This window comes from Fundulus heteroclitus, chromosome 24, assembly GCF_011125445.2.
Source record: "Fundulus heteroclitus isolate FHET01 chromosome 24, MU-UCD_Fhet_4.1, whole genome shotgun sequence".
NCBI lineage: Eukaryota > Metazoa > Chordata > Actinopteri > Cyprinodontiformes > Fundulidae > Fundulus > Fundulus heteroclitus.
Genome location: NC_046384.1, coordinates 24,084,652 through 24,096,520, shown reverse-complemented (window position 1 = coordinate 24,096,520; position 11,869 = coordinate 24,084,652). Strand labels below are relative to the sequence as shown.

Sequence of the window (11,869 nt, the reverse complement as noted above, 5' to 3'; positions counted from 1 at the left end):
CTAAAAATTTGTTAAATTGAAGGCTTTGGTTTATAACAATCAGACAATTGAGACAGAATCGAGTCTCGGACATTAAACTCGTATTTAATTCTTGCATATAGAAAAATAGGCCTATTATATATATAAAAAACAGATAGTTTGATATTTCTGTCTTTGTGTGAAGGGCGTGAGTAATATCAGCCGCCATCACGTGGTGCGCTTCATGATTCCTGCGCTCCAGCATCCTTCGTCTCCAGTCGCGTCTGAGCGCAACACCTCCTTGGAGCTCTCCCTCCATCCCAGCCGGCAGAGAGGATGAGCTGCTCCGCGTCCGGGTCTCCTCCGAGGCGGATCTTTTCCTCCTCCCTCTGATTCCTCTCGGTCGGATGTTTCTCCTCCGGGTAACAATCAGAGGAGGATGCGTCTGCTCGTTTTCGCCACTTTATTTGGACTCTTTTTAGACGCAGGTGGGTGCAACTTGAAGACTGTTAAACAGGGGGAATGCTGTAAGGGGATGATTGTTACAAATATCTACAAATATCTTTTTGATCTAAAATGAATAAAACATGCGTGTTGGAAACCATTTGTTTCTGCTTGCATTAAATACACTTTGGAGGGCTTCAAAAAAGCTGCGTTTTTGGCGCAAGGTTTTGCGCACTCGGATCCTTTCTCCTGTATGCTAATTGTTAAGAAAGCATTTCATTTTCTGTTCTGGTCCAAACGCTCAACCTGCCTTTGGAAAAGTTGCAAAAGTGTCGTTTTTTTCTCTCTCAATTTTCAAAATTTGTTCACGTTTCCAAAGATTGTTGTTCAGGGATGAAGTTCTTCATGGGGATTTTACAGGATTTTCTCCAACAAGGATCCACATTATTTGATGAAGCTAAGAAAAATTGACTAGATGAGAATGAGTTCTGGTTTTGCAGATGATGAATGAAGTATGGCTGAGCTCAATTACGCTGGATTTGTGATCATGCTGTCTCAGTTTACTCTAATGATTCCTGTCATTTCAATTATCAGTGGGAATGCGCCGGTTTGATGCTGTTATGACTTCAAACTACAACTGACCCTGTCAGCTGCTGTTTGTATGGTAATTTTACATGTTTAATGTGATTTCACCATCAGAGTTAAGCTTTCGTGACATATCAATCACTTAAACCAGTCTGAAATGTCAGTTCTTTTTGCCCTGAGCCCTCCAGTCTTTCACCATTTTAGATCTCCCTTACTGCTTTCTGCATCCGTCTTGCCCTTTCTGCAGGGCCAGTGTACACAACGGACACCAAAGCGAGGTTTCTAGGCAATAAGAAAAGCTCATCCGGGCAGAGTTAAAAGCGTCAAAAAGAAGTGTGGAAAAGCCACTGATGATGTGGTTTTATCTGCTACCCACTGGGACATTCATGCACTCAGTGTGCAGCCTTTTTATTCTGTAAATGTACCTTTGTCACCTATAAAATCCATGGGTTGAAAGACATTTAGAGGAGAAATGTACTCTGTAAACGTGCATTTTATGGCTTGAGGTGGAAATTTATAACCAGTCGGCTGACACCAGCTAAGACATATATCGGCTCTGTAAAGTCACAAAGCCTGGGCTTTTTTTCCTCGATCTTTTAGGAACAACAACAACAACAACAATAATAATAATAATAATAATAATAATAATAATACTTGTGTTAATCTAAAAGAGATGAACAGCACATAAAGCTGTGAAAATTCTGCAAGTAAATTCTGAATTCTGTACATAAAAGTAAATATCCATCAGGCTCATCAACAATTGCAATTATATTGTAATTATAATTATAATTTTATATATATATATATATATATATATATATATATATATATATATATATATATATATATATATATATATATATATATATATACTGTTTGACTAGACATTTTTAGAGAGTACAGCTTTCTATAGGTAAAATCGAAATTTAGAGTGTAATGATTATCTATTTTATTTCACTGGAATATTATCAGATTTTTTTATTTTATTTTGAGCACATTGTGTTTTTTTAATAGGGTGCTGAGAATACAATTCTCACAGATTTCTTTCTCATTTATTTCACTCGGTTCAAATCCCCAGGCAAATTTTCAGCTCTTCCAACAAGTCCCACTTGTGTTTGATCAGAATATGATGAACGTGAGACGAGCCTTTCTGTTCCTGCTGGTTAGCAGTGCTTCTGGTCTTGGAACTTTTCCATTGATGCCAGCCCATCTTACTTATTGTTGATTAATGGACTCTTAACTTTTTGAGGAAATTGGGGCCTGTAGAGCTGTCGATGTTACTTTGGGTTCTTCTGTGACCTCCTGGATGAGTTAATAATACCTTCTTGGAGTAATCATGGTCAGCCAGCTTCTCCTAGGAATGTTCACCACTGTTCCATGTTCTATCCATTAATGACTCTCACTGTGGTCTGATAGCTTTAAAAATGAGTTGGTAACATTTGCCAGGTTAATAAATGTTGATAACTGTTTCTCACCTTTATCTTCTATAGATCAGGGTGTGACGTGTTGCTTTTTAAGATAATTTAGCCTACCCTACTTCATGTTGTTAGACAGGTTATTTTTTAATTATTTCTTGATTCTACAATTCAGGCGGTAACCAGGTCTGTGTGTGGTTAAGAGATACGGAGCTCACATTTCCAAAAAACAAGAAAATAATAAAAAAATGTAGTTAGTCACAATTTAGATAGCTTTTACTCCCCTAACCATATACAATAAATCATCATTTGAAAACTGCTTACTCCAGTTGTATTTGTCTGTTATTAAGTTTTGTTTGATAATCTGAAATGTATGAGTCAGATAAAGATGCAAAAATAAAAGAAATATGAAAGTGTTACCATTAATTAAGTTAGCAAATCAATATCAATTATGTTTTGAGATCAGCTTTAGATTTACTAAGGCATTTCATAATTTCAATGCCAAATGTCCTTAACATTCCCTCATTCCCTCAAATGAAAAACAGCAACCTGCGGCTGTTTATAGTAGTTATTTTTAAACATGAGGGTCATTTCAATCTGATTTCCCTAGGGTGCACCTTTCCAACCCACTACCAGTAACCGATGTTGTTTTTCAATTTTGCTGAATCAAATTTAGCATGGAACCAGCACAATTTTTTTAATTTTTACATTTATTTAAACGTCAACACATTTCAAACATGCATTTTCTCTGAAAGTGCACCAAGGCTCTGTCCATTCAAGGCTTTTTTCCTTTGCTTCTTTATCACACTCATTAGCTATCTTTTTAATAATTATCCCTTTAATGTTTTTCTCATCTTACGCAGCAGTTTGTCCGGGGGAAATATTACACCAGCTGCGCAATCTGGAGGTGTGCTGCATTTCAGCTGGAAGCCCTATTCACAAAAACATCAGAGCAAATGTAGAAAAGTTCACAAAATACTATGCAACAAAAAACTTTGTTTTTTAATCTATTACATTTTTTTTTTACTTTTTTTCTCACATTTTCAAGTCAACATTTTTTTGAGGCTCTTTAAAATAAGCTGCGTAAGTGTTTGAAAGAACGTTCAAGGAAAAACTACAAATAGATCAGTTTATGTTTTTTAATCATTGCTTTTATTAAAATTTTACAAATCTGCAGCTGGATAATTAATGCCGACCGGCTTCACAGACCGTGTTTCAGTGACTGCTGGAAATATAAAACAAACCCTCAGCAAATATGTTACTGAGCGTGAAGCAAATAGAAAAATCTCACTTCTTTTAGTAGCTTCTTCCCCTGGGTGCACTCCTGCTGAGATTTTATTTTTATCCAAAGACTTTATAGACATAATGAAAAAAGCTTGGCTTTTATGTTCTTCATTCTAGAAAAAACACAGTAATGACAAACACAGGCGCAAATTAGCCGATATGGTGCTTTCACTGACCAGAAAAAAGAGTAGCAGGTGAATAGTTTAAAAACACCCAGAGCAACTTCTCTAATAATGGTGATTATATTTTTGTTATTGCACCTCTAACGAATACTAGTATTTCAATATATAGTAACTGCCATAGTCCAGCACATTCACAGATGTTCGACTGGGGTAAGATCTTGGGGCAGTCTGAACGCCATTTAATCAACTCAAGCTAATTGTGCCCCTTAAACCCTTCATGCACCATTTTTGTTGTGGGCAGGGCAATTCTGCTGAAGGAGGCGACAGCCACCAAGAAATACCGTTTCTAATCTGTCAAGTTGGCAGATATGCAGCCTTCTACACAAAAAGTGCAGTACCATGCGTATTGCGACATCTTTCCCTCAGCAATCCGAGCTACTGCAGCTTCTCTGTTGGATCGGACCGCATGGGCCCCGCATTTGTCGTGCAACGTTGAGTCTACACAGCCTGGTGACTACTGTCCCTTCCTTGGACCATTGGTAACTGGTCATGGTATTATGTCTGTTTGATAGAATTTTTCAAGATTGTTCTGCATCTTTCTGTGCAAAATCAAATAACAAAAAAAAAATACTTGCAAAAATAAATAAAAACTGTTAAAACAAACAATATGAAAACAACATGTAAACACAGGGGCACTAAGTCGGGTAAATTATATGAAAAGTACCCCGGCTTAAAACCTTTGCCATAGAAATAATATGCTATCAACACGTTTTTCCATGTTTATAATTAATGCCATTCTTAACTTTAGTCCCTAATATAAAGAACAATTATAAAACAATTATTTCTAGCAGTTTTGGCAATTAGTCTGTTTGTGTGAAACATTATCAGAATATTTAGAAAAGGTGTGTTTTCCCCATCCAATAAATGCTTATTTACAAATTTTCATGGCATATGAAAAATATATTTTCCTGAAGAACATTAAATTAAGCATTACATTTTTGAGCAGATTTCAACCCCACAGCAATCAATAAAATCCCCCAATTAATAAAATTTTAACTGCAGTGGGCATCAATGGCACATATAAATTGTTAAGGGACACAGTTGCTCTATGCCAAGGATAGGAAACATTTTAAATTAAGCTTCACATGTAGACATAAACCATGGAGCTGAATACTTTCTACTTTAGGCATTTGACATTAGAACCGGATTGAAAAGTTACATAAATAGATTATATGAAATTAAGGTTGAGTAAAGCTGGTTGCTTTATTTATTAGCAAGAAGCTTTATGGAAAAACACATTTGAATGCAAACCTTAACAATTAAAATCAGCTGTGTCCATTTTTAGCATCATATCACAAGCGCTTTACAAAATTTGTCAGATTAAACCTATGGTCGCAATATGCAGCGCTGTTAATGCTTGAAAGCCAAATTAAAGCATAAAGGAGGACCAGACTCAAAAACTTGAGTGTCCTTCCTATTCTAGCATTCATTGTCCTTTTTGGAATATGTCCAAAATCCTTGGTGCTGACGATAATCCAGAAGGTTCATGGAAACTTGATCTATTTTTTGTCAGCTGGCTGTAGTGGTGACTTTATGTCTCCTTACTGTTTTCTGTGGGATAGGAGATGCCCTTCAGATCCAGTGTTACCAGTGTGAGGAGATGAAGCAGAACGACTGCTCCACACCAGAGTACATCGTCAACTGCACAGTCAACGTACAGGACATGTGCCAGAAGGAAGTGCTGGTCAAACCTGACGGTAAGCCAATGGAATTTATTTCTTGCATGTTTTCCCAGTAAAATCTCAGTGGCTAATAGAAAGCTGTGGATGCACTTTATTTGTTAAGATTTTTTTATTCCAAATGGAAAAGTGTCAAATTAGACCTCCAACAAGACCTTATTCTTGCTGACCATACAGTAACATGAGTCAGCTCCCAGAAAGTAAATGACCTCCAAAGTTTAATTTAAAACAAAATGGAGCATTTCTACTGTATAGCATACATTTTTGATCAATCCAAAACTAAGGTAAGATAAACATCTCATTACTGCTGCATTACAGTCTCACTTTTGGCACTTTTTTGAAGGTAAAATGAAAAGACAGAAAACAGTTCACTAAAGAAACCAGCTTTCCCCTCTTTCCTTTTTCCCCCTGTCTCAAATTCCTTCCTCATGTCTGACTTGCCTGCCCCTCTGAAGAGGTCAACACAATCTCCTGCGATCTTCAGTGAAACAGACATTGTTATCTGTTTTTTTTTCTCCTCTATGCAGCTTCAAAGAAAGACAACCATCATTTGATGTGTATCTTCGTAGTGTGACAGCAATCGAAGCCTTTGCAGGCAATAAAAACCAGTATCTGAAAAGTAAAATCTTTCAGCTGTATAATTAGTTGTTACATCTTTTATGATGCTTCTAAATACTCTCAAAAAACAGTTCCAAATCACCTCCCTCAGCCGTTTTGCCAAAAATAATTAGTAAGTCTTAGCTTAAAGTAATTCAGATCTACTTCAATTTTGTTTTTTCATGATCACTGGTGTTTGAGTTTTCTTTTTTTCTCTGTTCAGTTCCTGTTTATTAAACTCCTTCCTGAGCTCATCTGTCTTTGTTAGTCTCAGCTCTCTTACCTTTCTCCACACATACCTCTGTAACCAGCTCCCTGGTTTTCATTGCTCATTGTTGATTTCTTCTGTTGCGCCACCAGTCGTACCACCCGTGACTAATTTTTGTGTTTTATTCTTTTATTAAAGAAACTTAAAACACAGGCTCTGCACTTGGGGATGCCTTCAACCACAGCATAACAGTGTTGAACTGAAACACAAAAAAAGTGACTAGCAATTTAATTCTATAATTCAAGTGCCGAGTCACTTTCTAGTCAGAAAAGCAAAAAAAACAAAAAAACAAAAAAAAAACAAGGAGAGCCTTTTCTTTGTCTTTTTTAGCAAAATTGCCTAAATAGCTTAGCCCTTAAGCTAGCTTGGTTAAACATTAATTTAGCAATAATTCCAATTCTGAAGATGGGTCTGTGTTTCCCGATGACTCTATTGACCAGGTTATGAAATTTTAGAGTAGGGCTTAGAATGACATTTGATCTGCAAATGGGATGGGGAGTCATGCAGTGGAGGAATTGGGCAGAGGGGGCTGATATAATATTTAAATATATAGGTTACGTATTTTTACTTTGGTGCCGAGAACATATTTTCCTTATGGATGTAAAAAAAATTGCACAACAAGATTTTCTCCAGGACTTTATGCAGTGTACTAAATGTACAGTACTTTGAGTTGACATGTCAAATTTAGTCGACACAAACTAGACTAAACCAGAAATTATTAAAGGTGACCAAATCAGGATGTGTTTAGTGACTGAAGGTCAATTAAATTATCACTGCTTTGGGCAGATTGAGTAGAATATTGTCAGATTCAGGTCCAAAGCCAATTTATTGGTGCATCTCTGCAGGTACGTTGATGTCATTTGTCATAAAAAGAAACAAAGCCAGTTGAATGTACCTCTTTGTACACCCCCCAGCTATTTTTCTTGATGTCAAGATGGCCGTGATGTGTTGTGAAGAACATCATACAGCATGTGCCTTCATGGTTGTGTACTTCCCTGTAATTCGATGCTTACTTAGATAGTACATTTACTCGTTGTGAATCAAGCTTAATATCATTGCTTCGCACAAAGAACATTGTTCATGTCTACATATGTTTTCTGCCATTAATATTCCTAGATAACTGAACCTACCAGCTGAAACGTAACAGATGTTGCTAATTCGGAGAAACAGTACCTGATGACAAACAGCCAGCTGCAGTTTTTCTTTAAGCAGAAATATAGGACCACACAGACAAATATCAGTTAATAAGATCACGCCGAGAATCGCTATCGCCATAACTCAAACATGAGCAATAAACTGCTGAACCGAGCAAAAACAGAACAAAAGGACTCTTAAAAGTTACGTGTTCAATCTCAGCAATCAAATTACGGCGGACAAAATGTTTCCCTTGTTCTTTGAGACAGAATGCCGTATACCCATCCACTAATCACATTTTCTCAGTTAGGACAAATGAAAATATAGCAATCCGTCTTCTCTTACAGGAATACACTATCGGAAGTCCTGCGCGTCCTCCGGGGCCTGCCTCATCGCCTCCTCCGGTTATCAGCAGTTCTGCACCGGCAGGCTGAACTCGGTGTGCATCACCTGCTGCAACACGCCACTCTGCAACGGCCCCAAGAGGAAGCGCCCCGTCCCCTCGGCTGCAACCTCCAACCGGCGTGCCCTTCTCTTCTTGATGGCGCCGATGCTGCTTCATCTGACGTAGACGCTCCTACCACGTACCGCTGTACAGTTTCAGCTAAATCACCGGACTTTCAGTTCAAATAATGTTTTTAAACTAATGCAGGGACCATGAACAGTCTGTTTTCTGAGTTTGGTCTGAGTAAATCTGACTGGTTAGTAGTAAAACAAGGCCGCAGGTGATTTGGGAAAAGCAGTGGTAGACCTCTGAAATGCCCTTGCAGCTGAAGAGTGCAAAAAGTAGAGCCTATAGAGTTATGGTAGAAATAAACAGGTGGATTATTGGACCACATTGGAAATCAGCAAAGCAGAGCGTCTCATACCAACTGTAAAGCACGGTAATGAAGGGTTGATGACATAAGCCAGCGAAAAGTGCTTCATGTCATTGCGATGAGGTTTTGAATCAGATATCTAAAAAAAAAAGAATAAGAAAAGCTTAAATTTAGAAAATCCTTAACTCTCTTTCAGCACATAATCAGACTGTCCTGATCTTTAACTTCCAGTGGACAACAATAAACAACAGATTCAACACTGCCTTTGTTACAAAGACACAGGCAAGAAGCGTAGAGAAGCAAATGTTGCATCACTCTGGATAACCACACATGGGATATTGCTGCTAAAAATTCATCCAAACAAGCATGGCAGTAGTAGAGGGATGATATAGGCTTCTTCTACGGACTTAAATCAGTTATGCGGTTGTCTGCCCTACAAACACCACTTCAATTTATTCCTGTGGAAAGCAGCTCTACTAGGTACCGAGTCATAAAATATACCTAGATATCTAAGAACCTAAACTGTTTTTTTTTGGCATTGAGCACAGAGAAGCAATTGCTTCAACACACTGGAAAACCAAACTTAGAATATCAGGATAAACACTTCATACTAACTGTCAAGCATGGTGGTGCAAGGGTGATGATGTGGGCTTGCTTTATGTTCAAGATTCAACTTTCTGTCCTTCCATCCAGAAACAGGTTTGTTCAGTTTATTGCTGCTAGATGTGGTTGTAAGCAACTGAATCACGGGGTGTTCTTATATATCTAAAAGCAGGCGTGGAAAGGGGTGTACTGTAGTTTTGGGATGTGAAATAGTCATATGGGTTTGGGGTGGGATGGGGTCAAACACATCAGCAATGACCACAGAGAATCAGTTCACTGAGAATACTCGAAAACCAAACCCAAGGTGTCAGCTCATCGCAACAACTGTTGATCAGGGCAGCAGAGGGGTGAAGATACGGCATGAAGCCACCTGTCCCACATATGATGATTCAAGTTGCAGAGAAAGGCTAAACGTTGTTCTCTAAGATATTTAATATTGGGGTGCCCTTGTTTAGATAACCACAACTAGGGCTCGGAATCATCTAGGATGAACCGATTCGATACGACTCTCGATACATAGCTCACGATACAATATGATTCTCGATATAGCTCAGCTTGATCTGATATGACTCCAATATCGATATTTATTACTTTCAAATTAATGCCCAAAATCATTCAATCAACCAGCCAAATATTATATTTATGTTCAATTTATTGAACACTGATACATTAACAGGAAAATAAAGTGCATTTGGTTCAATGCATTTAGCAGAGCAAAAGACCCTCTTGCAAATGAGTTACCCATTTTCATTGTTTCACTCATTTTCCCCACCCTTTTGCAAAACAGTTAACGCAGATGTCATTCATGCAGTCCAAACTCCATTGCTTTAGCTGTGGTAGCAAAACAAAACTATATGTTTCAAGCTCTTAGAAACTTCTTGATCAGAATGAAATCTGGAGCACCTGATTGACACCTCTTTACACAATTTTTCAATTTGCAATCAGTTTGCAGGCTTTACGTAAATGGTGTCATGTTGTGTGTTTGTTCTTTGCAAGCTTAGATGGTCTAAGGCAGATGAGAGGCAGAGTAAGAGGGATGGGTCAGGGGAAGAAGATTATGAGTAAGAGGAATCCATGTGTGAGGTGGAGGTGTAGCTGGAAGGGCTGAAGTTACAGATGAAATTTGGGCACTATGATTGATCATGTGGTAAATCATGGCCTTTCACTTAGAGGGACGGGACAAAGAGTCCAAACTTTCTCAATAGAAACACGGTTGCATCCATGGTAAGAGTTTTTCGACGGGACAGCAGGTATTGCTGCTATACAGTATATACATCTCTATCTATTCTTATAGAGGAATTCTTCAGTGCATGGCGATGGAAAGTAATGATCACTGCCCCTATGAGCAGATGTCCTTGCTCATTGCAATGTCTGCTGCTGCCAAGATATAGATGCAGAGGCATGTCAAGGATGGATCAGGAATGCAGGAAGATTTTTCCCAAGGTGCATTGCAAGGGAAAATATTGAATATGACGTAGATGAGGCCATGTGGCCTATTCATCAGGACAGGATGGACTAGAAGGAACAAGCAGCCCTAGTATTTTCTGTTGGAATCTTTCATTTTTTGGAATTTTCATTTGTTTATCTGGAAAAAAGAATGAAGAATCAATCAAATTGCATCACAACATATTTGCTTCTGGATCCATTTTTTTGCAAAAAGGCAAATTTGACTACAAATGACACTGACATATAAGCTGCATACAGTCTAGAAACCAAAAATGTGCCCAAACCTCTGATTTAGGGGACGAAGGCGCTTCTAAAAATCCTGTCGGCCATTCCGCAATTTGTCTCACTTGCACTTCCTCGCTGTGAAACAGTAATGGTACGCTGTAATAACGCCCCCTAGTGGTTGGGACGTATATCGATATTGAAAGCCAGAAAATTGATATAAATCATTTTTAAAAACATCGATATTAATCTATGTATCGATTTTTATGCACAGCCCTATCCACAAACCCTAAACATAAAAGAGGTTGTGCTGTAAAACTAGACTGAATAAACATAATTATAAACTTCCTGGTTGTTTTTAAACCCAAATGTTGACGTTCTGTTACAGGTGCTTCCTGGGGTTTTGAACAGTAACCTGTGAACGGATTTGGACTCTCGTTTTGCATCGTCTCCACGTCAAAAACAGTTGATCTGATGGATATCGGACAGCGACCGGGACCTCTCTGCATCCATTTTTCGCTCATTTTGCAGCATCGTTGCCTCCGCAGGTCGAGTCACTCAGTACTTTCTTTGCTTTTAGTGAATTGGAGCGTTCTGTAATCAGTGCCGGTGAAACCTCTGGTAATTTGGGGCTGTTTTTTTGTGCTCTTATGGTTTGAAATAGCTGTGTTCAGTTTATTTGTGTTGATGTAGTAGTTCTTATTTCAACAGATTAACAATTTTTAAAGCTCATTTCCCATCAGCCATACTGCATTTTTTGGGTTATTTCATAGGCAGGAAGCATAAAGTAACCAAATGCACACATTTAGGTTACAGTTCATTTATCCTCATACAATGGAAATAATCCTTTATTCCTTTAACAAAATGGGCGTTTATATTGTTTGCAGCCTCAAACAAGACAGTGCAGTATTATAAAAACAAGTAAGAAACAACAAATAAGTCTTATAGTTTAGAGATCCACAAAAGGCTTTAAACTGCAGGTCCTCTGAGTTTTTTAAATTTAAAAACGTCACATTCGAGAGGAACGAAATTTTGAAAATATGCACTTAAATTCTGAAAATAATTCTCTTTGTCCTTATTTACACAAATGCCTTACATTTCTGTCTCACTCTTACACAGGACTGGGTCTGTGTGTGCTGATATGGCGTGAAAATCAACAATAGATTCTGGGATTGTATTTATTTGGAGCGGGGTACCACAGTTGGTTGTTTTACAGTGCTTTATTTGTAGTAGA

General features: G+C 38.0%; 1 protein-coding gene across 2 annotated transcripts; it reads left to right on the top strand.

Annotated features, from left to right (window-relative positions):
* Positions 1-210: 210 nt before the first annotated feature.
* Positions 211-11,128, top strand: LOC118556092 (ly6/PLAUR domain-containing protein 1-like). Of its 2 annotated transcripts, XM_036128114.1 has the most exons (4): positions 211-446; positions 5,431-5,565; positions 7,894-8,138; positions 11,024-11,128. In XM_036128114.1, exons 1-3 carry the CDS (start codon positions 398-400, stop codon positions 8,115-8,117), a joined length of 408 nt encoding a protein of 135 aa, XP_035984007.1. In that variant the 5' UTR covers positions 211-397; the 3' UTR covers positions 8,118-8,138; positions 11,024-11,128. The 2 variants fall into 2 exon arrangements, with proteins under 2 accessions (XP_035984007.1, XP_035984006.1); XM_036128113.1 differs by lacking the exon at positions 11,024-11,128 and having other exon boundaries at positions 7,894-9,544.
* The last annotated feature ends 741 nt before the right edge of the window (positions 11,129-11,869 follow it).